Here is a 27,160-nt window from a genome sequence, read left to right as displayed (position 1 = left end):
CATTTATTCCGGCTGTTCTGGTTGCTTTCCCTGGAGGTCATCACGTGCTGCTGGCGACAACATAGATATAGACATAACATATTAAGCGAAGGCGTATTTATGGGTCAGCCGATTCCTTGGCATTTTTTGATGCTTTTTTTTCGTATTCTCTTTTGCATTAACAGCATCTCTGTCATCATTTATCATCGTTTGCGTGCATATGTTGGCCTTCAAGTGGATCTGGGCCATAGCATTTCAGAGATACGTGTCTGTACTTAACGATAAAGTATATAGCATCACGATGAAGCTGTGGCGCATGCAACAATGTCGATTCATCTTTCTCTGCGCTGGGCAATTAAATAAATTCATAGAATGCTTTAAGAACAACTAACTGATTGTTTGTATTGATTATGTCACATGAAAAATGCTTGAAAGAAAAGAAAAAAAAAAAAAAAAAATATATATATATATATATATATATATATATATATATATATATATATATATATATATATATATATATATATATAAATATAAGCTCTCTGAGCTACAAAAAATACACAATTTAAGCTTTATTCTCTCATAATAATTTTGCCTATGCTCAAATCTAAATTGATTATTTTATATATTTTATTAGTATTTTTTGAATTATTTATTTATTATTTTGCAGAGCCTTTGTTGACTGGCAGACTCATATTGCAATATTAGAATTTCTTAATTATATAACTACACAATAAATATTAGCTATATGCGTTTGCACTTCCTATAGAAACGTATTTACATAGACTGAATTTATGTGCAGCCTTTTGTGCTCGCTTTGGCCCAGTGCAGATAGCCATCATGTTTTGCATTTTGTGGCACGCCGAAACTCAAACTGAACACACTATGGTACATCATTATCGAATCGTACGCTGTTGGGTTTTTGTTACATTTTATGGGCCCTTTACTGTGTGAGCTCTCGTATCGCAGCTCATTTGCATCCATTCAACGAATTTTACAAACCATTGCACGCTGTTGTGCCCCTAAGTGGGTTTTCAAAATCAACTTCAAATTGGCAACCGACAAGCGCCCGGTTTGTATGCCAAACAACTTTAGTTCGTATAGCCGCATCTATTAACAAATTAAGTGTAGTCTGAATGTGTTTGTCTCTCTCTCTCTCTATGTGTGTGTGTGTGCCTGCTTGTGCCCGTCTGTGTATTTGTATTTGCATTAGCAGTCGTGCTTGAATTTGTGTTTGTATTTGTATTTGTGTTTATGTTTGTGTTCACATGCAAATGCGAAATTGCAGTTCACATAATGTAGACGAAATTTAGCGCATAACGCGATGATTCTCCTTTGGGCAATTGTGCATCGAGTCCATATTACACTTTTAACTATTGCCAAAAGCTCTCCTTTAATGTGCACTCGCTCTGTTTGTCAGTGTCACGCATTATTAGTTTCAAAAATTTGATATGTCAATCAATATTTTTGCTGATTGAACCCATTGTCCGCATGTCACATGTAAAAGCTTCAGTGTCATTCACAACATTTTTGATTAATGTTCGCGTCATGCATGTATCGAGTGCATGGATATACGGAACAATTATTAACATATCTGATCGAGCACGAATTGGATGAAGCGAAGCTTAAATGATTGGTTATAAAAATAAATAAGTTATCGTTTTTATTGCTTCTAGTAATGCCATTAAGTCGTTAGCTGATTAATAAAGTTGACTTCAGTAATTGCCTTAAGTAAGAAATAAATATTAATTCAATAAAAAGCCCTTTGCATGCATTTTATATGTGCGTCGAGTGCTATTTGCCGTCAATATGCAAATTGTCAGCAGAAAAATTCTTGGAATACTTCACCTGCTATTCGAGCATACTTGACTTGTCTTAAATTGCCCTTTCAGCAATGGCATTTTATTTTTGCCTTGGCCATGCATACTCATGTTTCCGTTTGCGTTTCCCATTTACATTTTTTCCAACCCAAAAGTGGGCAACTCTCAATTTTACGGCCGGCGACTCGGAACTGTCAAAGCTAGAGAGCAGTCCCAAATTAGACACGCACCTATTCAGCTCACTTCAAAGTCTCGATAAAGTTAGAGGCGATGCAGGCCAAAGCGAAAAGAAAAATTTAGAACTATTGACACTGCTGTAATTTGCGTGAGTGTGTGTGAAAATGTTTGTGAATTGAATTCAGTTGCAAAGTTCGGAGCTAAGCGAATTGAACCTAATTTGAAAAGGGAAGCGCCGACCTTTTTGCAGCTCATGGCATTAGAGTGCTGGCTTTTGTGGTCAAATTGAGATATAGGTGCCACGCACCCACATCAAAAATTGGACATGTTTTGGCCAAGTGGGACACGGATCGTGCACATTGCCCGGCCAAGAAGTAATGCGATTACCGTAACTCAAGCCAATATTATGTAGTTTCACTCATATACATACACAATTACATACCTTTCTCTTCTTTTATTTTGTATAGTTGGCTAATCAAAGGCGATTAGTGAAGCAATTAATTTACTTTCATTAATTGAAGTCGGACGCGACCCTTTTTGCTAGCAGGCGGCATTCAGCCAAAATTAGATGCGCTAAGCCAAGGCCTAACAACAACAACAGCAAAGTGCTGCTGTCATACTCGTCTAATTTTACGCTACATCTTTCCAGTCTCTGCCAGAAAAGCAACTTGCGAGTGGCCAAAAGTTTAAATTGAAGTGCTCTGCTCGTTTCGGCTCGACTCGATTCTGTTTGCTGTCTGTTTGGCGGCCATGCACAAACTTTTTAAATTACCCGCGCACCTCTCTAAATGGTTTTGAATGCCAACCATTTTTGCTCTTTGTACTCGCAGTCCAATCCAATTTTCATTTCATTCTTTCCAAAACTTGACGCCGACTGTTCAAAAGAAAACTTCAAGTGAGAAAAATAAACAAGCCACAACAACACAATGATAAAGCACCAAAACAGACTAACTAAAACAGAGGCCTTCAGTCTGGCCTGAGGTCAACTGTTGGCAATAGATTTATGCGGCCTTCTTCAAAAATAATTAATTATTCTATAAAAATAACATTAAAAAAAAAAAGTGGGTAAATGAGAATGGATTTTGATTCCGTCTAGCTTGCTATGCTCCGTGCTTCAGTGTTATTGGAACTTTCGTTAGTTCAACTAAAATACTTTAGTTCAAAGCTTCATTTTTAAGATATGTTAATTAAATTAAATTCAATCCGTCATCATGCCTAGAGATAAAGTGACAAAGCAGATGCAAGAAGAAAATGAAAAAAAAATGGAACAGAAATTAAAAGAAACCAAAGACAATGAGACGAAGATTTTGGAGCAACGAGCAGCTGTACGACAACTGTCCCGGGTGCCAGGCAGCTGTCCAGTCGGCAAGTGCAACGAGATCGTGTTCCCGTCAAACTTGATGATGCACATGCTGCACAAGCATGTGAACGCTGTTGGAACCACCAGCTCAGAGATCTACGAGCACAAGCCTCTTATAATGAGCTTCGATCCCAGTAATTTTGATTTTTGTGTTAACGACTGCTTGGCCACACTCATGTATGGCGGAGTGAAAGGACAAATCGCGACGCAGCCGGGACATAGCTATCTGAGCAATCCCAACTCCGCCCTGATTAACGAACATCATCGATTCGATAACTATCTGCCCATAATGCTGATGGTTTGCCGCACCACCTGGTATGCCCAGCTCAAAGATAAGCATCTGGAAACCCAGCTGGCCTCCATAAATGCAAGCAAGTCCGGCATCTACGTATTTTGGCTAGTCGCACCGAAGACAACGCGAAAACTCTACTACACACTCACCATCTATGATCGTTACTATCTGAATTCTCGTAGTGTTATTCGTGTGGTGCGCGACTATACTCAGTCTCAGAATCCCAGCGAGTTCCTGCCAAGCGAGGACAACTATCTGCTGCTACGTGACTCGGAGGTGAAGAACTTTATGAGCATGAGCAAATCGGCGTCAACATCGTACCCCAAGCTTGGCATACCCATTGAGCTCATCATCTATGAGGACCCCAAAAATCCCCCAATGCGGCATAGCAGTCAGAAGGAGTTGCATGCGGCACTTAAACAGGTTCAAGACGTCTACATCATGGACAGTGTGCCACGGATGAGGGGAGCCAAGAGTTGCGCCAACTCGACCAAAAATGCGCGAGCCAAAAAACCAGTTCTCAAATCGACCAGTTCGTCAACGGAGTCTCCCATTAGCCATAGTTCGATCATTTCAGATTGATATTAAACTATGTGAACTTAATTTAATCTATGCTATCTAAAATATCTCGCATTCCAGTTTTCCAAATTCCAAAAGGAAATATATAAATAGCATTCGAATAAACGTGTACAACATGCATCAGAAAATTACAATTTGACTACGGAAGCTGTCTCATTAATACCTGCTTCTGATGAGCCTTTCATTGTGGCGCTTATAATTAATTACGGTCATTAGCTGACTTCGTAGACGGTATCTCCATATCTCGATACTCCCCGCTGAACATCAATAATCGCTTGGGGCTAATCGCTATACAAGTTAATGGGCGTATCCATGAGACATGCAACAGGCTGGACAACAAACTAGCGCAACAAATGCCGCCATTTACTCCATTTATTCGACTCTTATTTAATTTTCATTACAAATTTGAGGCCGCACGTGATGTGCATGCGCATGGCATTACCATTTCCACTAGATGACCAACAGATAATGTCCTGCTGCTCATCTCATGCCACTAGCTGGTCGCATTTGTATGCGCCATTAGCACACGAAACACAATACAAAAATTAGTCGAAGGTCCGACAGCGGGAGAGACGGCGATAGAGAAGGACTGAAATACAATCAGGATATTATATTGCCTTCCACAGACAGCCACTGTTGTTGGCCATTCTCCTGGTCACCATTTAATTAAGCACTTAATTATTTAATGCGCTGATTGTGCAACATTTCAAACGTTGCCTTCAACTCGTCTGCTTAATGACAACTCATCCAATTGCATTGGCTTATTGCTCTTAGTGTGTGTGTGGATGTATGTGTGTGTGTGCGGTTGGGTGTGTATGTCAAGTGTGTTGAGGTGTCATAATTACCACATGCAGCTAAAATTTAATCAAGCAGCCGCAGCTCTGGTCGCTTGGCAGCTCAAACTCAACTGGGCATTAGTAATTAATCAGTATTTTCCAGTAGAGTGCATTGAGTCGCATTATCATATCAGTGATATTAACATTGGCTGTTGTTCGCTTTAATTATTTCTAATTACTAAAAATGACACTTGACTTAAATTAAATTTTTAATTTCAAATATATTTTGACTTATTCAGCCAACTGCAAACTCATGAAACACATGTCTTTGGCATTGGCTGCATATGCTGCCACGCCTTCTGGGTGCAAGTTTCAAACGGATTTAATTAAATTTTAATAGAGCTAGTCATTTTTCTAGACTGTGCCACTTCATTACCATATGCCGGCATTAATTAAACCTTATGCCGCTATTTGCTGACCTCCTGCCCTACCTCCGCTCCCAGAGGCAGTTCCTGGTGGATTTTTATTACTGGTCAGTTGCATGCTTTGTCCTGCATGCCATGGCTAATTTTCTGAGTTTCGGCAAAAGTTAATTAAGCAAAAGCGATAAGGTTCTTTGTAGCCTTGTGAGCATGTGAGCCAAGTGCATCCAACCATTTTAAAATCCAGCGATTAAGATTAGAGTTTCATAAGAAGATTGAGCTATACGACTTTAATTAGTTAAAGTCATTCTTGCTTGGCTTTTATTTTATATTTTTACTAAGTACAGATGTGGCATAGCCTCAGCATTGCTTTTACGTTCTTAAGTATCTCTCCCTCTCTCAGCAGCCTCTCTGTCTCTCTCTCATCTGTCTATTTCCACTCGCTTCTTGATTTATAAATCTAGCCTTTTCTCCCCTTCTCTGCACTTCTCTCTCTTCTTCTCACTCTCTCTCTCTCCCTCTTCCCTCACACCATCTCTCTCTATCTCTCTCTCTATTTCACTTTTCTGAAATGTTAAAAAATTTGCACAACCTTGAAAGTTATGTTTTGCATTGTCTACAATGTCTGCAAATTTCAAAAGGACTATTCAAGCTTGTTAATTAATTTGCTGTGAAAAAAAAACAGACTTGTGAATATTAACGAGCCGTACATATAAATATGCGTATTAAAATAAAAAATAAATGAGGAATAAATTGTTGTACTCAAATTAAGAACACAGACATAACGTTGCAAGTGTAAACAAGTTGTATAACTTTATTAATTTAATTCAGTATGCAACAAAAATATAAAAAAAAACATCAGTTTTCACTTACAAAAGTTGATGCACTTGTGTTTCACATACAAAGGCGAGCGATAGAAATGAACGCGTGTCGAGCGGCACGGAAATGTTTTAAATCTTATAATCGATGCACACAGCTTCAACTTAAATTATTTATTTTAAAAAAATATACTTGCTAATTTTCTCAATTTCTCAACTGACCACATTTGTTTCTTATTTAATACAGTTTCGAAAATACTCAAAGGTAATTTTACTGCATGAATGGATATTAAAAAATATTTGTGGCTTTATTTACAGTTTCCAGAATTTATTTATTAGTTTTGTAAGTCATATTATCCACATTCAAGCCTTGGCTTGTCATATATTTCACACATTTGGCATTTTAATATTAATTTAAAATAAAATGTTGCTACTAGATGAGGCCAAAATTTGATTTGTAGCCAACATTTTGAATTTACTAAATATGGCTATATTACTGCAAGGTCTTGACTTCATTTATGTATGCTTTTTGACTGGGTCTGCCTGCAAAATTTTTTTTAGCCAATTCAATTAGATTTTGTTTTCGATTTCCAGTGAAAAATTAAATTTAGATTTTGAGTTGGACTTCATTCGATTAAAATCTACATTTATATATAGACGCTGCTAATTATAAAATTCTCAGAAAATATTTCTAATGTAAGTGAGAGTAAAAGTATATAAAATAAATGTCAATTCAGTTTAATCAAACAAACCTTGCTTCACATATATATATATATATATATATATATATATATATATATATATTCGTATTTGTTTGAAAATATTCTTTTGTAACTGGATATCAAATAATCTTGACGTGTCAAGCTTTTCTCATCTCTATCAGCATCGAATGACACACGCTGTTATTTGCTTACATGGTATGAGTGGGCTTACATACATATACGGACACGGCCAAACAGGCGTACATGCATGCATGCCATTCAGGGCATGTATCCGCAATATTTCTGTTGTGCAACAGAAAATTTGCGCTATTAATATTTACATTGCAACAGCTACTGTCCGCCTTTCCCCCACTTTTGCCAAGCCGCCACTCGCTAGCCGCATTGTCGGTTGACAATGCCAGCGAGCGCCAGAAGATGAGGACGAAGAACGAAACATGAGCAGCTGAGCTTGTTGGCAATGATGCGTATGAGAATTTTTATGTGAGCGTCACTGAGTGTCTATATTTAAAATGGCTCAAGCGGCACTTAACTTCGCCTCAGCCCATTTGGCTGACTGCAGCACAGTGGGCTAGAGCAGCTAAATTGCCGTACTAAAAATATCTTTCTAAATAGTTTCGCAGACAAATTAAACAACAACGAATGAAGCTATGGTCGACACCACTTTTTCCTACTTTTGGTATGTATTCAAAAGATAATCTTTCTGCAGTTTGATAATCTATCTTGCAATAGGATCTACATGTAAGACCTAAGCCTTGCAGACAGATGGCCCTGGATTGATTTAACTCGAATCTAATCAAGAATACATATGCTCAATGTATGCTTTCGTCTGTTACATATATTACAACAAAACCCATATATTCTGCTTAGAATATGACAATTCATCCTTCTTTATAAAAAGTTCAGCTGTTATATATATAAAAATTATTAATTATTTGTTTAGGATTTGCTCAGCTTAGGCCACTGTTAAAGTAGGTCAATATTCATAGTATATTTTCGCGCGTCGCTGCTGGTTGACAAAGTTTATACTCTTAATCGCATAAATATAGCTTAAGGTTATTAAAAATGAGGCGTTATTAAAGAATATCATGCAACAGATAGCGAGCGCGTTTGCAGAGCTAACGCCTTCTAATCAGGGCGTTTCATTACTCCATGGAATGTTTCTCAATCATTAAGATAACAATCTTTTCCATCATCTATATTTTTCTAATTATAATAACAGAACTATGTTTATGGAGTTTAAGATTCAGCTAATCAGCGCGTGATGGTATTTTTAAGAACATTAAAGCTACGTGCATAAAATAATAGCAAACTTAGTCTGTTGTTTGGCATAATGCGAAGAGTAGCAAAACTGAAAACACTAAAGCTCAGCGCGGCAACAGCAACAGCAAAAAATATAAACTAGAAAATCCCTCCAAATGCAATTATAACTAAATAGAGCCATCAAAATTGCATAGAAACAACGGCAGATGCCAACCCCTAAAGCTATACAAATTTACATTTGACCATTTATTTTTAAGTACAAATAAACTTAATTAATGTTATGACAGCTGTAGAGATGATAAAAACTCTCAGGTTTCCATTGAATTAAATTAAATAAGCACAATTTAAATATTGTGCAAATTATGCCACGGGTTTTTAATTAGTTTATGTTTTAATAAATAAATTTGAATAATTTCGAATTTTCAGTATTTCTATTTATTCACAATATATACTATATATATATACGTTTATGTATATAAATATATATGTTTATTTATGTTTTTATTAGCTACAAAGTTGTCTTTCTGAGCATCTAACTACTTATGCAATTCTCACTGATTTAAGTGGATCTTAAAAATTTGCCCACTTTGATTATGCTGTTGACCCTTTTTGTGCCCTTCAAGTAAATTGACATGATTCTTAAAGACAAGTTTCTGTAGCTGCTGCAGTGAAAATTGAGGTCAAAGGAGAAACACTTTGTTAATACTTATTATCTCAAAGTAATTAGGCATTGCAATAAGCTTTAATTAGACTCAAATTAGAACCCTATAACCTTAAAGTTTATATATATAATTTATATATTCTAATTGCTTTCTAATTTCTCCCCACTTTAAAATCACTCTACTCTCTAGCCTATCTAAAATCCCCTTCCCTATCCCCTTTTATCTTTCATTAACTTGGCTCTTACTAAATAATTTAAATAATATCTATATATAATAAATATATAAATTTTAAATAATATATTTACAAAAATATATACTATATGAAGCTAACTTAAATTTAGGTTTTCCTCAACTTTTCACGATAGTATAATTTCCTGATGAAATCTGCATGAAATTATTTCGTCATGCTAGCATCTAATATAATGCAAATTACTTGAAATCATGCGTAAGTAATACACAACAGTTACACTGTATTGGCAACGTGGATGTAGTCAGTTAGTTCACAAAGTTTAGAGAAGGATACAAGTGGTGCTTGGCGCAGCTGCTAAACAAGACCCGCCTGAAGTTTGAGGGCAAGTTGAAGTTGATTCAAGGCACATGTAGTTTATGATAAATGCGTTGAGTGCGGGGCAACTGAGGCTGAAGGTCTCAAAACGCGCTGTTCAGCGTTGAGCTGATGTCAATTATCTCTGCATACATTGCCGCTCTGAAACGTAGCCAAGTGGAAAACTGTGACGGTGCGTCATCGGCAAACAACAAGAAAATCCCTTTTGCCAACAAGCGCCGCACACTGTAATTAAAAGACACTCAACAGAACTGCGTACGATGGCAGAGCCGTGCCAATGGGTAGCGCCTGTGGCCAATGGCATGGCGCAAACAATGCTGGCCATGCCCGGTCCCAGCCCACAAAGCTGACCCAATTAGCAGACTCGCTGGGAAAAAAAAGCCTGCGATGTTTCTTTAGCTTTTGCTTTGGCACCGGCACTGGCACTGCCACTGCCACTGGCGCTGCTGATGCTGATGCTGATGATGGCACTGATGCTGGTACTGATGCTGCCATCGATGGTGTTGGCTATGGCGATGATGACGCTTAGCACTGACTCTGGCCACGTTTGGAGCCACGTTAATTAAATTATCACGTGTCAATTAATGCTGCTCCCAGAGCAACTGCCAGCAAGAACTGATGTTAGTCGCTTTTCCCAGCTCACGGTGCGTATGAGTGATTTTAATGCTGCACCTCCACTGTCTGCCAACTATCAAGTGCCATAATTTTCGCTGCCTGCCAGCCAGCCCACCCGCTCGCCTGCCAGTTCGGCTGCCTGGGAGCCATATTGTTGGCTCTTGATAACTTTGCTCAGTGTCGCAAATTTATTTTCCAGGCAGCGACCAAAAACTGTCGCTCAAAAATTCTCGTTTGACTTTGCGTCAAAGTTGCCGCTTGTGGCATTATTAGATGCCAGTGGAATGCCTTTTACCAACCGCCAGCACCCAACACCTACCACCCGGCTCTCAACTAAAAAGTGTCGTTTATATTCTCTCGGGGACAAATGCCGTTTAAAGTTTTTCAATTAAACGCTTAAATTTCGCGCTGCTCAGGTTTAATTAAACTCAGCCAGCCCGGCCCCCGGCTCAAGTAGCCCCAACTGCCAGCCAAGTGAGCCTAGAATTTTGTTTAGATTTATGCTCAATTTGATTGGCGAAATGCCAGCGGCATACACGAAATCATTTTGTGTGCTTAGGCTAATTACGCCGAGGCACGAAAACCTGTTCTTAAAAGTCTTGCCACTTGCATAATGGGCATAAATTGCTCGCCTCAAATCTAAGTTGAATAATCGCGGAATTTATTTAGATTGAGCTTAAAGCGGAGAAAATGTGGTATACCCCTAAGACTTGGCTTTAAGACTTTTCAAAGTGTATTAAGTGAGACCTTTATATTTTGTATTAATAAAACTACTTATATATTTGATTTAAGTAGCCCGAAAATAATAAAAAAAAATTATTGATATAAAAATAACTAAAAATAACATTAATTTGCTTGGATTCAACTGAAAAAAACTGGAAAAAATAATGCAGGCAAAAGACTTGGCTTTAAGACTTTCAACCTTTATTTTGTATAACTTGTTAAAAAATTACTTTAAAAATTACTGCTTAAAATGCTTAAAAAACTTCCAGAGTCAAATATCTTGAACAAATTTTCGAATGAAATATTTTCACCAGATACTGATTTGCTTTAACTTAAGTTAAACTCAACAAAGTTAATGCAAGCTTGACTTAAAGAGTATTTAAATTATTAATTTCATATTTTGTATAGGCTTAAATATGCTCTTTACTATATTCAAACCATGAATGTTTCTGCCACCTGAAATTTATGAAAATTTAATTTAATCTAGCAAATATAAAAACTATTTAAAGCTAAACAAATTTAATACAGTTTGAGCGCTTTGTCCTCCCTCTTTAAGGCTTTGTCAAGTACAAAGAGTAAACCTTAAATATTAAACATAAATAAACCGAGTCCCAATATGTGAACTCTTATTTTTTCTGAGAAATTTCCGTAGCCAAAAGCTTGCAAAAACCGTTAACAGTCTTTATACCTTCTACAAGTAATTCGAAATTATTGGCACTGCCCTATTCAGATGGCAAAATTGCAAAAGTCCCAAAAATCCAACAAAGAAATTAACATTAATTCAAAGCGTGTCAATTTGCCAGCTGCTGCGCCATACAAAGCGCTGAATCACATGTAAATTTATTTATTAAATACCCTTTGCAAATAAAATCTGCAAAATAAACATATTTTACGCCTAACAAGCGAATCCTTGTTATTGTTGTTGCTGTTGGCATCTTAAAAGGATAACCACAAAACCGCAAAATTTGTGCTGCATTTGCCAGTTTGGCAACACTTCAGCCGCCGAGCTTAAGTCTAAACACATACATATACACGTGTACACGCGTATATAGACATGTCTATGCATGTTTCTGTGTATATGTATGCGGCTATAGCGCAGTCAATTTTAATAGCACACTTTTGGGCGCTGCGCCAACCACCTGTTCGGCTGCCAGGGTGGTACGAAAATGTGTCTCAGGTGTGAAACATCAACGGCACGTTATTGTCGCCATTGCAGTTGTCCATAATGGGCCGGCCATAAGCCCCAGCAAACTGGCCGCGGCGCACACACGGCGTCCCGCAGGACAATTGTACCAGGCAGCGCGGCCACGTGGCGAGCGCAAACATTAACAGGCAGTTTTTTATCGCAGCGCCACATGCGCCAGCTACAATATATATTAATATATATATATATATATATATATATATATATATACATATATATACAAAGACATTGGACTTTTTATTTTTTTGAATTTGCTAGGCTCAGTTTTATTTTCACTTGAGATTTTATGCGCAGCCTCGTTATGCGCGTAATTATGTGCACCGGAAATGTTTAGGTTTTTGGAAATTATGCTGCAATCACTTTAACGGGCAGCCAAGCACTTAAAGCGCTGCCACACGCTTCGGGACACACGCGCTGATCCTTTAAGTAACCAATGCGTATACTCGATTTTTATTGTTTGTCATTTGTTTGGGTTGTTTTTGCTCTTGGTTTCTTTTGAAGTTACAGCCGGCTTGTGCCGCTCCCCAGTTAGCAGTAAAATTCAGGCAAAACAAATATGACAAAAAAAAACAAAGAAGAAGACGCAGAAAAGCTGAGCATTGCGCACTGGTTGCTGGGGGGATTACTACTGGAATTGGGCTGGCATTGCTGCAGAAAGTCTCAGCATTTCTTTTACCCACTTAGATGAAATTAGCTTCGCTTGCGCTGCCTTTGCCTTCGCCATCGCCTTTGCCTTTGCCTTTGCCTCCGTCGGACTGTCTCTTTGGCTACGTTGTCTGTGTTATTTTTATGTGCTCTGAATTTTGCGTGCCCCATTGACGGTTCAACAATTGTGCATTTTATGGTTACCATAAGATTTTCATAGCATTTAGATGTGTGCAAAAGGTAAGCTCAATTAAATCCTTACTTTACAAGCAATTGAGCTGCTGAGCTTGAAGCTTTTGTAAAGCTTATCAGCAAACATATGTACATCATTATGATTTACTTAAAGGCATCCCATTGCCAGCGAAAGTGTCTAATTACGTAACAAATCAATGAGTTCAAAGCATAAAAGTAATGCCATAGCTATATCAACTGAGCCGGAAATCGAGCGCGCATGCAATAAAATTTGATTCGAATAGCTGACTGCATATTTAAACAATCAGAAGTGCTTTCGGTGGAAGTGCTCGACTTGTAAATACCGTAAAATAAGTTATTCAGAAACTTAAATATTTATTATGTTTACATATGAGATTTGAGATTTGATTGAGTATACTAAAAATAATAATAATAATAAAATTAATAATAATAATAATAATAATAATAATAATAATAAAAATAATAGTAATAATAATAATAATAATAATAAAAAAAAAAATAATAATAATAATAATAATAATAATAATAAAAATAATAATAATAATAATAATAATAATCCAAACAGAGTTTAACTTTATGTCGAAAATATATATATATATATATATATATCTTAAATATTAAGCATCTAGATTTCCAAGTATATAAGCAGATTTATGGTACGCCAAATATTTACTTTATCCTAAATTCCATGAAAACATTTTTTACTCATATCGAAATGAAAGTGCTTTTAACAAAATTTATACATATATAAAAAAAATGGTAACGAGATCTTTAGCATAATTGAACTATTGATATACACTTTTGAAAACTGTCTGACCTTTCGTGCACCAAAGTGCCATCTGGGGTCCAGTTGCAAAAATTGCAAAATTTCCGTAAATGGAAGCTTTAAAAATGCATAGCCTAACAGATTTGTTTCAAATTTCGTAAACAGTTTGTGAAGGAGGGTGAACGAGAGAAGGGGCCGACAGGCATTTGGTTAGAGCTCCAAAAATCTTGCGGCCGGTATTTGATAAACGAAACCATAAATGCTAGCAAAGAAGACTGCATGCTACAACAGCAAGAGCACAGAATACACACACACACACCCACACATAGACCCACACAGGGGTCAGAGATTTCTATGCTGTTGAAATGCTTAAATCGAAAGATAGCAAAATTGAATCCAATTGCATAAGCATTTGGTACCCTCGGGTATATTTCGAATCATAGCTGAACGGACAGTCTTATCAAACTTATGGCATTTGCTGTCCGTAAGCGTTGCTTGTGCTAGTGTCTAGGGGCTGATGGCTGCTGGCTGCTGGCTGCTGGCTGATGGGTGGTGCTTGGTGGTTGGCATTTTCTAAGCCGTTAAGCTTCCAAGTGCCATGCGGCAAAGTCAGCTTTGGAGCCCATCAATGAAGTTGAGCAATTGACTTTTGTTCTTTGTCGAGCAACTTAATATTCATAATTTATTTCCTTTTATGCTTTATATTGTTTTGGGGTCATCAAGTGCTCGGCGCAGAGCCAGGCGCTGTGCACTGTAATAACATTTTAAATACATTAAATGCTCGTAAATATTCCACCTGCCTTGCCGTGGCGCGCTGTTATTTTATTTGCTGTCAACGTTCCTTAAATAATTTATCATTAATCATTTTCGCGGCCAGGACATGACCGGGACACCGAACTTCGCGCGGCCAGTTTCATTATTTCATTTTTTCATTTTCTGTTTGACATAATTCCAACATTTTTGCCTTTTTTTACGCTATTTAATGCATTTTAAATCGTGAACATTGACCAATTGTCAAGTTCTGAATTAATGAGCATCTTCTTGATTTATGAATTTTTTTAGCCTAGTTGCTCTTGACTTACACTTGTTTCGCATCGCGAAAAATCATTAATGCAACTGACAAGACATTTATCAAAACTTTGTTGACAACAGACTCCAAGAAGATGCGCAGTCAGAAGTCAAGGAAAAATCAATTGAAACCAAATATAATTTACTCTCGTTAAATAATTTATTGCTGCTCGAATTATCGTTGTTGGTGTATGGTCTTGGTATACGAAGTTGTTTGTCTTGACTGATGGACTGATTGATGGATTGCTTGATTGACTGACTGACTGTTTGTTGAGCAGCGTATAGAGGAAAGCGTTTAAGCCAGGGAGCTAAATGCAGCTTACATCTTTGATTTGTCTGATAGATTCTCAGCTGAGTTGTAATCAAACAAAATATATTTTTGGCTCATGATTTGAAGTAAATATAAAAAAACTGTGAGTATGTATGCGAAAATTTTTGAAAATATATATATGTATGTGAATCCATAGTATGCATGTAATTTTAACATCCAGCACTACTATTTCTATGAATGTTCAATTTTCAATGCATCCCTCTAATAACCATCAAATACAAATTAATTCAGACCGAAAGTAATGGGAATTTTGCGTAATTCTCTTCTTTGCATTTCATGTTAAACAAAAATTAGGCATAATTTTAAATTTTTACAAAAAAAAGTACATTTTCATTTATTTTATGTTTTGTGTAGTGCACTACTATTTTTATGAACAAAAGAGTTATTTGTAATAAAATATTTCTAATACGAAACAATTTTGCTTTCCACTCAACAAAATATGAATGCAATTGATATTTCAACTAAATTTGTTAATTCTGTTTTTCTGTAGTTCATGTAGGACTTGCTGATATATATATATATATATATATATATGTATATATATATATATATGCCAATCAATAATCAAGTTTATTTAATTTACGCAAAATTGTAGCATATGCCAAATATATATATATATGTATATTTATTTATATATATATATATATATATATAATAAATATACATATATATATATTTGGCATATGCTACAATTTTGCGTAAATTAAATAAACTTGCTTATTGATTGGCATTTATATATAGTGCAGCTTACCTTGGCGTTGCCAATTGCCCACACATTAATCAAGCTTTTTGCTGCAAGTCTATCAATCAAGCTGGAATCTGCTATTAAATATATAACCTCAAGCCTAAAACGACACAAAACTAATTAACACAGCATTTGAATGCCCTGGGCTATCATCAATTTTTGGAGCAAATGTGGCCTGCCTTTTGCGTCTGCGGCTCCTGCTAATTCTTGTCTAATTTGCGATACACCTGTCACACGTATATAAGTAGCCCAAGGAGACTCGAGTCGACGAGCTGGATGCGGGGAATCCCCGTATAAGCAATTAAAAATCCTTTTGCTAACATAAAAATACCATTAAATCTTTGCCGATTATCCTTTTGGGCTTAGCCATGTCTCGCTGTCTGGCTCAGCAGAAGTGGGAGTGTGTGGGTGTGTGTACACGTGTGTGTATGCTAAAATATCTGGTATGTGGTTGCCTAATGCGAGTACATAGATGCTAAGATAAACACTGTGGCTCGGGGCACTAATACACCCAAAGTGCTTGGCCAAGGATGTGGACATATTTCAGTTTTGTCCATTTTCATGTTGTTCTGCTTGTTTTTGATAGCCCATTGCAATTTTTACATAGCTTGTGTCGGCCATGGCTCTGGTTCTCCGGCAACGCCTCCTTATGGCCATAATGATTATTTTGAGGATTATTTCTTGGTACTTTTCGCAGTATGTGCTTTACTTATGTTTATTGGCATTGTTAATATTTGTTTTCTTGCCATTGTTTGTTTGTTCTGTTATTACACGCACACAGACACAGACATACAATGCAAATGTTGCTTGTCCTATACCCCCGTCCACACACACACACATACACATTTAGTTTTATTGCGACGGGTTTTTTTGCCTTAAAGTTGTGGCCAAATAGTCTTTAAGCCATGCTTTGTGGCTACTTGCGTGCCAGCTGCTTTGGATTTTATTTAAGCTTCTGCATTTTCCCAAGGCTATATAAAAGTCTTAGCTCGCATTGAAATATTGGCAATTGTTGCTTACACGAGCGCTCCCCTTCGCATGTGGCACACTGTTTTCCAATACAAATCAATGCCTTGTTTGCGAGTGTGTGTGTGTGTGTGGGTGTATGTGTATAGGTGTATTTTTTTTTCTGAAAAAGGAGTTGGAAATAGAACACATTTTAATATAAAAAACGCGCATCCGTTTATTTGGCATACATTTATGTAATGATGACAAACAAAATTATGTACAAAATCAAGTAGGAGTGCTCTAGTCGCGATGACTCGACTAGTAGATACCCTGAATCCTGCGAAGATCTATAATTTCAATCATTCTACAATCCTTTTATGCATACATTGTAAACAACTATTGCACACACACTTGCACACACATAAGCACACGTTCTGCTGACTGCGCAGCGACTGCGCCCCGACTTCAGTATGGGCTTTACTATAAGAACTTAATTGTTAAATAATTTTGCTCTAGATGAGCTTTTTTATTCAAATTTTCAGAGCTTGATATAAATATTAATCATGTATATTTGCCAAAGCACCATTCTCTAGTATACAAAATTAAAAATATACTCAATCATTGCATTCACTAGAGAAACTTACTTGATCAATCTAAAGACTCCAGACTTACAGTATTCAAGCAAAGCCTAAAAAACAAAGTAATAAGATCGATTTTTATCGATAATAAAATCGATCAAAATGATAAGCTTACGAAAGTAAATATCAATCTTCAAGATTACGAACTCGGACAGACGGACATGGCTATATAGATACAGCTTGACGAGGTCCGCTACACCCCCTTCCTCCTGTTACATAAATTTTCACAAAACCATTATACCCTCAAATCTCAGGGCATAGAACAAACATCGTCGAGCACATCAAAATCTGCAATCAGCGTCAATATTCAAATTGTGAACTTAATTCTGGGAAGCTGTTATAATAATTCGCTGGAAAATTGTCTTTCCCATGAAGCTTTGATTCACACCATTTTTATTAGCTTTGTAAGTAACTGAGCGCAGAATGTGAAAAATGTTTGCAAAATACTTTTCAGAGTGGTAAACGAAGCAGAATCATTTGGAGCCATTCATGAATGTCTAATCATCACGGGTCAATGTGGAATATAATAATTTCATTTCACTTGTCATTACTTAACCGAAGTGGAGCCACAGTTTTATGGATGCGCGTTTTATGGAAGCCGCTTGTGGTCATTTGTAATGCGGCTCTCGGCAGTCAGCAGTCAGCGCAATTGCTGCATAATTACAATTTTAGTTCGTGTTGCAGCAGTGGCATTTATGTTGCCGTGGCAGCGGCCACAATTTTCTTTGCTATTTCATTAAGCTGGTCTTTGGTTTTGCGAGCACACACGCCACAATCGCACAACTCAACATGCGGCATTACTAGATATATGTATATATGCCACATTCTGTTGCAGTTGCAGACAGCAAACTATTAAAGGCCACTTCGGAGCGAAACCGCAGGCGGTCCAAATTCTCCCCAGCAGAAAGCCCTTTCCGAACGTCTGTCAGCCTGCACTGCCGTCGGACTATCTGTCTGTCTGCTCTGCTACCTGGCTGATTGCTTAAAATTTCAGCTACGTGCGCGGTCTACGTGTGTGCCACACCTGCCTGACTCGCAGTTGGAATCTCACACACACACGTACAGACAGAGTCAGAGACAGAAACAATGGGCAACTGGCGACCTACGTAATTTAATGTTTTATTTCTACACAGTTGGCCGCGCTGGCGTATACGTAATAACAGTCGGCACATGTCGAGCACGCGATGCCAACGTGCTGCGGCCTTCTAACCTGATGACGTTAACGGCAACACTAGCTCCCAAACAAGTTCTGCAAAATAGAGCTGAGCACGTGATTTAGGATCGTGCTGCACTATTTCAGCTTAACAATTCATTCTAAATGGAAAAATAACAAAAAGTAAAATGTATTCAAAACTTTTTTATTTAGAAATAAAGTATTATATTAACTATGAAATTTTATTAAATTAATATGCCATTTTTTGACTACTTTTTATATATATATTATATATATTTTTATTGTTTTTAATGTGCTTTATTTCACTGAACATAGCAGATTCCTAGCTAGCCTAAGCTCCACATTCTTGAATAAATATTAAAATTGCTAATTTGCTTTTAAAATTTTACATATATACTTTTAAATTTTATAAAATTAAATCTATACAAAATAATTCTTAAAATATATATATAAATTATTTAAAAATCTTTCCAACAAAACTGAACTTCGTTACTTTATGGAAATATAGATTACAAATTATTTCCGCATTGCTGCTGCTGTTGCTGCTGGCAAAACTTTTTTATTGTTAATAAAACTTATTTTTCAAAAAGGAAAATCCACTCGAATTTTTAGCTAGCAACTGTCCGGCCTTCCGTTAGAATTCGTTGTGTAAAGTAAGTTGATATGCCGGGCTTAAAACCTTTTGGCTCTTTGTTACCTTGCTGACTTGATAGTTCATGATGCTGTCACGTGGCCAGCTCAAACATTGTTAGAAAACTTTGGCAGACAAAAGTCAAAGTCCAAATTGGAGTTTTGTCGTCATCGTTGCTCGAAGTGTTTCCACACCTCCCGTGCACAATTAGAGTAATTAGTGGAACGTTCTTGTTGTTGTTGTTGTTGTTGTTGTTGTTGTTGTTGCTGCTGCTGCGGGTACTACGATTGTTGTTCTTGTCGTGGTTGTTGTTGTAGCAGTGGTTGCCTTTGTTGTTGCTCTCAGCACACATAACATGCAAAGCCATTTTCATGTTTCACATGCACAAGTATTAAACCGCCAACACAATCAGTCGTTCATTTATTTTAGTACACCCTGTACTTGTGCCATTTGTTCAAAGCGGTTGAATGCAAGTGGGACTAAAATGCATATGCATAATTTGTGAGTTTTCTTTGCGTATCTGTAGATAGATAATAAAATATAAAGAAGCTAAATACAAAGATCAATCAAGCACATCCAAAGCATCCAGACAAGGTGTCAATCTGGGCCACAGATGCGCTTAAATTCAAAATATCAAGTCTCTAGCTACAATAGCACCTATATCTACGTACAGCAAATCAAATTTCTACACAACGTATAACAATCTATCTTATCACTTACGCTTTGCAGGGTATCTCTCAGTCCAGCGCTCTCTGCCGCAGCATATTTTGTTTTATTTATTTTTGTTGTCGTCGCGTGTTTATCATCATCATTGTTGCCGTCGCCGTAGTCGCTTGTTATTGTTGATTTAACTTGTGACATCGAATCAGAGCTTGGCCCACATTTGACCCTAGCTAAGGTTTCGGGTGCTGTTATGCATTAAATTTGCAATAATCAAATATGTTGCTTGTCGCACAATCAGAATATTTAATTAGTTCATTTATTTGTGGAATTTCGATCCGACAGTTGATTTGCATTTACCTACCCATGGGAAATTTTTGGTCGCACTCAGTCTATGCGACACCAAAACCAATTAATAGATACGCAATGATTAACAATAAGCGGCGACTTAACAAAATGCTATAATTTCTTATTTTGTAATTTAATGGATAAGCGGACGCTTAAATCAAACCAAATTCCAGCTAAATAAATTAAAGACTTAATGGTAAAGTTGGCAGATAGATTACGAATTGCAGCCTTTGCAATATCAATTAAAATCATTTCATAGCCATTGCACACGCACACAGACAAACACACAGACAGACAGACAAGTAAGTTCTACTTATTTTCACACCTAATTTACTTAAGAAACGCATTAAACCAAATTCGTCTTTTGAAACGTCTCAATTTTTAGTCGAACCAAAAGGACCAACTGCTGCACTGTGGATCTAATTAGAAACACAAAAGCAGCTTCTGTAATGGCAATGAGGCGATGCGATGAGATGAGATGAGCCTTTCCCGCATCTAAGCGCATTAAGTATGCGCCTCGTGCGCCAATTAAGTTGAGTCAGCCCGGCTACGTTGGATGCCGCCCGGTTAGCTTCACATTTTTTCATCAAGCCGCTTACAATGCAATTAACCTTTTCGCCACGCAGTCGCTTACCGTTCGTAAGTTGCTTAATTAGTGTGGATTTCAAGTACCAAGTACGAAGTTCATCTTAAGCCACAAAGAGCATTGAATAAAATTCTCTAAAACATCTTTCGATGTGCAAGCAAAATAATAATGATGTAAAAAGTGACCACGACTTCGTGTGCTTTTTCAATTAATACTTAGCTGGAATTATTAATGAAGTAGTTTCAGTTCGCTTCGGTCGATTGAAATCTAGATGCGAGCAGCTTGCATTGCCAGTTGCATGACTCTCTTTAGGGGAGTCTCTGTAGCTATTTATCCTGACTAACTAATGAGCTAAGTATTTATATAAAATATTGTTTAAGCGTAATTAAACGTTTACAAAAATCAACTTCAATTGAAATGTGCACTCAACGTGTATTTGAAGAGTGCTTAAAATGGGTAAATGAAATCTTGGTTAGCTTGACTTGACTTGATACTATTTAACTCTTAAATAAATAGTTAAATAGTTAACTCTTATACTCAGTTATGTTCGTATCAGAATATGTATGTACAAATTTATATATGCATATGTAAATGTAACGTATGTATGTATTTTATACATATATCTATGAATATATTTACAAATGTATATATAGTATTCCTCCAAATTACTTAAGTATATGTAATAAAGAAATGTAAATTGATTATATTATGCTAATATTGTTTTTCTTGGGAATTACCAAATTCTGTGCATGACCCGAGCTAATCGGGCTATAGCATTAAATCCGCATCGGGAACCTGGCAACACACGCAGTCGAAGTGCGGTTAACGTACGATTGTTGTCTGGCTGTCATGACAGTAAACTCAGATTGAGCCTAGATGATAGCTTTAAATATTAATTTAATTGATGGTAGATTTGTGTTTCGATGATTTGAACTAAAGTCAATTGCAATTAGTAAATTCGAATATAAAGACATTTGGCAAAATCTTTATCTGTTTTGTGCGCCACTCAAGCAGATCATGAATTGAGCTTACTGCACTGCCAGAAGCACTTGGCTCGATTGCGAAAGTTTCTTTGCCTTAACACCGAGAAGCCATTTAATAAATTGAATTACATTTTGTCACAGCATTTTGGTAGTTCGAAGTGCATTGGTTTGAAAGCAAATAAAATAATACGAAATACATTTTATTTTTTATTATCTATTTACAGGTCTTCACTTTTAAATTAAATTTGCTTCCGTTTTTTTATAATTCATATATGTTCGAAAATCACAGTAATACTGACTACAATATCTTCATTCTAACTTTCTTTTTTATCTTATATAAGCTTATCGAAAATCACAGTAGCAGTGATGACAAAATAAATTGGTTAGCTCATCACTAATTCTAGATTCGCGAATGTCCCGTTTATTTTTACATATGGTCATTTTTTTTTTTTTGTTTCTGTAAAGCAACATAAAATTTATAAAGGTATGCAGCTTACGAGTTGTTGGCATATTTTGTTTTGAACTGGATAGAAAAAAAGAGTAAAAGCCGATATTATTCTCTCATTAGAAAATTGAATACACGGTCAGAAAGAAATAAATATTAAACCCCTTTGTTTACATTTAACGTCTGATTGTTAAAAAAGGCGTTGCCACTTGGTTCGAATTTAAAAGCGTGTTATCTCAAAGCTTGCGTTCTGTAAATAAAACCTATTTTATCTCGACAACGTCAATAAAGGCTACAATGGATGATGATTACAACAGTTTGGAGGACATCAACAACAACAGCAATTATGAGGACATCGACAATAACAGCACGGACTCTTACGATACAGCTGATGATTGGGAGCGAAAGTCTGTCAAAACAAAAACTCTGCAACCGCACGAATTATTATCTCTGGAGCAGAAACTTCAGCGCATTATAGTTATTCAGCAAACAGATCAGTCCTATCATCAGGCGCTAAACGACATACGCGATCAGGCCATAATTTCGGTATTGGTGGAACCCAGTTTCTATGGCCGACATTGTAAAACATCTGTGATTGTTATTGCAACGGCGAATAATACTTATGTATTTGATCTAAAAGCACTCGGTGCAATTTTCCCCGAACTCGGTGTGCTGCTGGAGGCCGAATATCCTAGAAAGATAATGCACTATAGTCATCGAATATGTGATCTGCTGTTGCATCAGCACAAGCTAAAAGTAAATGGAATTTGTGACACGTTCGTTGCCTTGTGCGTGGCTCGACAGGATCGAAGTCATTGCACATTGCAGGATGCCATTACCTTAATTTTGGAATTGGCGCCAACTGAGCTAACCTGCAATGAGATTACTAGCGTAAGAAAAGCCTTTTCAATTTGTGGTTCGTTTCATATATATATTTTGTATATTACAGGCCAATGAATCGGTTCGCACTTTTACAGCACGTCCATTGTCTAGAAGTCAACTCCGATATCTGGCCACACTCGCCATTTTACAGCATAGACTACACGATACGCTTATCTATGGAAATATCTGCTTCGATCTGCAAGAAATGTCTGAAAAATTCAGTTGTGAATTCAATAGGCAAAAGAGATCTGATGAAGTGGCGCTAAATATGCAACCTGGTAGCAATGCAGGCTTTGACTGTATAAACCCATACTACAAAATATCTACACCCAAAGAGTAGGCGAAATTTCTTTGTATTCTTGTTAAGATGAATCAAACACATGCATATAGAACACGTTCACTATAATCTTTGATTATAGAACATTAAAAGAATTCATGTAATTAAATTTTAAATATCTAATTTACTAGCATAACATTCAATTCGTCTTGTCTTCTTTTTTATTAGTGTTGCAACGGTTCAATTTAAATCGGGCGAGTAAGTTGTATCGCCGATAGAACGATACATCGCAGACCCAACAAGCATCGATACACAAATTGGGACGGTTGTGTATCACTATTACGAACAACTGCGACCGGCCCGCACGTGTAGTGAGTCTTCACTTCCAATTAACAATTAAGTTTTAGCTATTTAAAGCAGCCCAGTTTTGCATTTAATAACATAAAAAATGGTGAGTATATTGTTATATTTGTTTTAATACCTTATAATATCTGTACTAAGCAAAACATTCTATCTGAGCTTCTCGAAGTTTCTGCATATGCTGATAACTCGCCTTGCCGGGTTGTTGTGTAACTCTGCTCTGGTGCAGGTTTTAGGTAGCGGGGGGGAATAATGTCTGACATCAATTACCGTAGATTACTTAATAATTGAAATTACTTTATATATTTAGGCAGCCGCTATCAAGAGAATCATCCCCATGCTGGATCGTATTTTGGTTCAACGCGCTGAAGCTCTAACAAAAACGAAAGGTGGCATCGTCTTGCCAGAAAAATCGGTGGGCAAAGTGCTAGAAGGCACTGTTGTTGCTGTTGGTCCCGGCACTCGCAATTCTGTAAGTATTTCATTGTGTGATGCGATGATTGCAACAGTTTTTTATTGATGTTCGACGTAAATATATTTGTTTCATAGACCACTGGCAGTCATATTCCAATTGGCGTGAAGGAGGGCGACCGCGTTTTGTTGCCTGAATTTGGCGGTACCAAGGTCCAATTGGATAACGAAGACAAGAAGGAGCTCTTCCTTTTCCGCGAGTCAGACATTTTAGCCAAATTGGAATAGATCGCGCGTAACAATTCTATGAATTCTGTTTTCTATTAGTACGTAATCCCCTACGATAAAACTCCAATGCAATGTTTATGTTTGCATTACATACAAAATAAAGCTTGAAATCTTCAGTGTTAACATATAAAAACTATATTTGTATCTAGGAACTTAAAAACTAATCCAGTTTTAGATTATTCAATCCGTAGACTTGATTAAAGGCAGACCTTCTCTTAATGTCCGGGATGCCTTCGACGGCAGCACGTTCCCGAGAAATATTGACCAAGGCCTCAAACGAGCGTGGCTCCCAAATAGCCAAATCCGACAGAGTTTTTCTATAAAATTAAGATTAAACTGTTAATAAACAGGCAAGTAGTGCATTACCTCCCAACTGACTTGTTCAGCAATATATCAGAACGGGCAAGGCCCTCCTTGAAGGTGTCCAATGCAACTCCATACTGTTGGCAACCGGCTTCAAGTCGCGTATTCCACAGCTGAACCATATCCAGTTTCTTGAGCTTGCGACCTTTGGTTGCGTAGGCGAGCGCACGATGTACGCTACGTATGGCAAAGGTGTAAACATTTCGCGTACGACTGCGATAATGCTAATTCATAAAAGGATGTATTACCAGTCAAAATAATGAAGAAAAACGTATTTTTAAACTTACCGCAGCAAGCTTGAAAATGCGTCTTTTTCGCCAGAACTCATCAGGTCCTCGGGACCTCACCAACAAAGGAAGATTCAAGAATACCATCGCAAGCTCTTGTTAACAATATGTACAGCAATCCTTTCTACTTTCAAACAATTCAATATTTTACATAACCTGCACACTTCATTCTATCGAAATAGATGTGCACACGCAGCTGACTGTCGATAAGTTATACATCGTATTTATAACTATCGATTACAATTGCCAGTCAAACGATTTATAAATCATAGAAGGTTACCCAAAATTTGCTTGTTGCGTAGAGAACGAAATCGAATGTATCCTGTTTCTTAAGCAACATTATTATATTTAAAAACTTCTTTAAGAAATGCTAAGACAAGGATATAAAACAGACAATAATTTGCATTCATAATGCAGCTTGCTAATAATTTTGTTCCGAATTTATATTAATGATTATGTCATGACGTATCTACGAAAACAATGCAATGCAGAAGTCTTGCAGTGCAACCTTCCACATTTCTTAACTTGTGCTATTGACATACAACTGCTGCCGGTTTTAGAATCTTTATTTACTCTTTTGCAAATGCTACAAGAAATCGAAATTTCAATGTGATTTATACAGAGAATTACAAAGAAGCACATGTAATTTTGTCATAATGTGCGCAATGAATTCAAGGCCTTCAGCCTGCGCCCGCTTCCAACTCTGTCCCGAGGGCCGGATCAGTTTATATTGTTTTCTAGCTACGGCAGGTCTTGTGCTGTTGCCCTCAGTGCCTCAGATCTACTATGAAATTGTGCCAAACGTTTGGGGCGCCATCCTGTGGGGTCCCGTGCTATACTACGCCCTGATCAATTTAATAATACGTTTTGTGCTCCGGAACATGGAATATCAGGTATGGCGTGACTCACTCTTCCATTGCACAAAAATAGATATCTCAATCTGATTATTTTATCAACAAGGTTGCCATACGCGCCTCGTTTCTGGGCTTTGTCATGGCGGCGAGCGTCCTAGTCGTTTGTTTCGCGCCCGCTCCATGGCAGCAATTTGGCGTTTATGGCTGCTTTATGTCCTTCTTTCACTACTCGGAGTTTCTGGTTATTGCGGTGGCAAATCCACGAACGCTCTCACTCGACTCCTTTATGCTAAATCACTCGGTCCATTATGGTTTGGCCGCAGCAGCTAGTTGGATAGAGTTCGTTCTAGAGCTCCACTATCTACCCGAATTCAAGCGCTATGCCCACATTTGGTTTGTGGGCGTGGTACTATGCACTTTCGGCGAGATTATACGAAAGGCGGCAATCATCACAGCAGGTCGCAGCTTCACACATTTAGTTAGTATATGCTTATCACCTGTTGAATTTACAAACTAATGTGCACTTAAATAGGTGCAAGATGAGAAGCATTCGGATCACAAGCTGATAACCCACGGCTTATACGCGTACAGCCGCCATCCGTCGTATGTGGGTTGGTTCTATTGGTCAATTGGCACACAAATTATTTTGATGAATCCGCTGTGCATATGCATCTATGCATTAGTCAGCTGGCTGTTCTTTCACGATCGCATATACGTTGAGGAGTATTCGCTGCTGTACTTCTTTCAGTCTGACTACGCACGATACCAGAAGCAAGTCCCAACGGGGCTTCCCTTCATCAAAGGCTATCTGATTGAATAGGAAGCATATCAACGGGATCAAATGTCATCCACACAAATGCTAATGCAACAACAAATGCGAAGCAAAAACAAATGTAATTTTAGTATTTCACCCTTTTGAAATTTGTGCACAGAACAACAATAGAGATAATGACGAACCTTTTTCAATTATTATCGAGTCTATTTGTATTGTGTTTCAAAATGTCAAAGTATAAGAATGTGTTTAAGCGTTATTGTTTATTTTTTTGTATTTTGCAACAACGAAATAAATTTAGAAATGTGAATAAGGCAATGCAGTCTATTATCTATATTTCGAAACTCTCTTCCATAGTAGCCTGCAGTCTATTTAACCTGATAATAATCTCTGATTCATTGTTTCAATTCACCAATGATAAGACAAAAGCAAACTTATCAACAGGTTGTACAAACATGAGGTTATTAAGAAACATAAATTATCTGCTATGATGTGATATATTATTACATTA

At 37.1% G+C, this 27,160-nt stretch overlaps 5 protein-coding genes across 7 annotated transcripts; 4 read left to right on the top strand and 1 right to left on the bottom strand.

Annotated features, from left to right (window-relative positions):
* Positions 1–3,098: 3,098 nt before the first annotated feature.
* Positions 3,099–4,327, top strand: LOC111597288. The gene has a single exon (XM_023311904.1). It carries the CDS (start codon positions 3,188–3,190, stop codon positions 4,208–4,210), a length of 1,023 nt encoding a protein of 340 aa, XP_023167672.1. The 5' UTR covers positions 3,099–3,187; the 3' UTR covers positions 4,211–4,327.
* Positions 4,328–22,302: 17,975 nt separating this feature from the next.
* On the top strand, positions 22,303–23,613 carry LOC111597241 (protein Exd1 homolog). 2 transcript variants are annotated; one of them, XR_003944130.1, is made up of 3 exons: positions 22,303–23,046; positions 23,105–23,474; positions 23,543–23,613. XR_003944130.1 is itself a non-coding variant. In XM_023311836.2 (2 exons), exons 1-2 carry the CDS (start codon positions 22,453–22,455, stop codon positions 23,375–23,377), a joined length of 867 nt encoding a protein of 288 aa, XP_023167604.2. In that variant the 5' UTR covers positions 22,303–22,452; the 3' UTR covers positions 23,378–23,566. The 2 variants fall into 2 exon arrangements, 1 of the variants encoding a protein (XP_023167604.2); XM_023311836.2 differs by having other exon boundaries at positions 23,105–23,566.
* Positions 23,614–23,658: 45 nt separating this feature from the next.
* Positions 23,659–24,506, top strand: LOC111597243 (10 kDa heat shock protein, mitochondrial). Its single transcript, XM_023311839.2, has 3 exons — positions 23,659–23,765; positions 23,985–24,146; positions 24,224–24,506. The coding sequence occupies exons 1-3, from the start codon at positions 23,763–23,765 to the stop codon at positions 24,371–24,373; spliced, it is 315 nt and encodes a 104-aa protein (XP_023167607.1). The 5' UTR covers positions 23,659–23,762; the 3' UTR covers positions 24,374–24,506.
* Positions 24,493–25,213, bottom strand: LOC111597242 (39S ribosomal protein L20, mitochondrial). 2 transcript variants are annotated; one of them, XM_023311837.2, is made up of 3 exons: positions 25,024–25,213; positions 24,740–24,960; positions 24,493–24,690 (listed from the first exon to the last, which is right to left on the bottom strand). In XM_023311837.2, exons 1-3 carry the CDS (start codon positions 25,108–25,110, stop codon positions 24,534–24,536), a joined length of 465 nt encoding a protein of 154 aa, XP_023167605.2. In that variant the 5' UTR covers positions 25,111–25,213; the 3' UTR covers positions 24,493–24,533. The 2 variants fall into 2 exon arrangements, with proteins under 2 accessions (XP_023167605.2, XP_023167606.2); XM_023311838.2 differs by having other exon boundaries at positions 24,752–24,960.
* A 149-nt stretch (positions 25,214–25,362) lies between these two features.
* LOC111597308 (protein-S-isoprenylcysteine O-methyltransferase) lies at positions 25,363–27,095 on the top strand. Its single transcript, XM_023311934.2, has 3 exons — positions 25,363–25,916; positions 25,984–26,355; positions 26,410–27,095. Exons 1-3 carry the CDS (start codon positions 25,680–25,682, stop codon positions 26,695–26,697), a joined length of 897 nt encoding a protein of 298 aa, XP_023167702.2. The 5' UTR covers positions 25,363–25,679; the 3' UTR covers positions 26,698–27,095.
* The last annotated feature ends 65 nt before the right edge of the window (positions 27,096–27,160 follow it).

The sequence above is a fragment of the Drosophila hydei genome, unplaced genomic scaffold, assembly GCF_003285905.1.
Source record: "Drosophila hydei strain 15085-1641.00,03,60 unplaced genomic scaffold, DhydRS2 tig00000001-arrow-pilon, whole genome shotgun sequence".
Lineage (NCBI taxonomy): Eukaryota > Metazoa > Arthropoda > Insecta > Diptera > Drosophilidae > Drosophila > Drosophila hydei.
The sequence above is the reverse complement of the archived record's forward strand: the minus strand, read 5'-3'. Positions and strand labels throughout refer to the sequence as shown.

Coding starts and splice junctions, on each gene's coding strand:
- LOC111597288 (XM_023311904.1), top strand. CDS start 3,188: ATGCCTAGAGATAAAGTGACAAAGCAGATGCAAGAAGAAAATGAAAAA.
- LOC111597241 (XM_023311836.2), top strand. CDS start 22,453: ATGGATGATGATTACAACAGTTTGGAGGACATCAACAACAACAGCAAT. Junction 23,047..23,104: donor CCTGCAATGAGATTACTAGC/GTAAGAAAAGCC, acceptor TGTATATTACAG/GCCAATGAATCGGTTCGCAC.
- LOC111597243 (XM_023311839.2), top strand. Junction 24,147..24,223: donor GTCCCGGCACTCGCAATTCT/GTAAGTATTTCA, acceptor TTTGTTTCATAG/ACCACTGGCAGTCATATTCC.
- LOC111597242 (XM_023311837.2), bottom strand. CDS start 25,110: ATGGTATTCTTGAATCTTCCTTTGTTGGTGAGGTCCCGAGGACCTGAT. Junction 24,961..25,023: donor GCATTTTCAAGCTTGCTGCG/GTAAGTTTAAAA, acceptor TTTATGAATTAG/CATTATCGCAGTCGTACGCG. Junction 24,691..24,739: donor CTGAACAAGTCAGTTGGGAG/GTAATGCACTAC, acceptor TTAATTTTATAG/AAAAACTCTGTCGGATTTGG.
- LOC111597308 (XM_023311934.2), top strand. CDS start 25,680: ATGTGCGCAATGAATTCAAGGCCTTCAGCCTGCGCCCGCTTCCAACTC. Junction 25,917..25,983: donor TCCGGAACATGGAATATCAG/GTATGGCGTGAC, acceptor TTTATCAACAAG/GTTGCCATACGCGCCTCGTT. Junction 26,356..26,409: donor GTCGCAGCTTCACACATTTA/GTTAGTATATGC, acceptor GCACTTAAATAG/GTGCAAGATGAGAAGCATTC.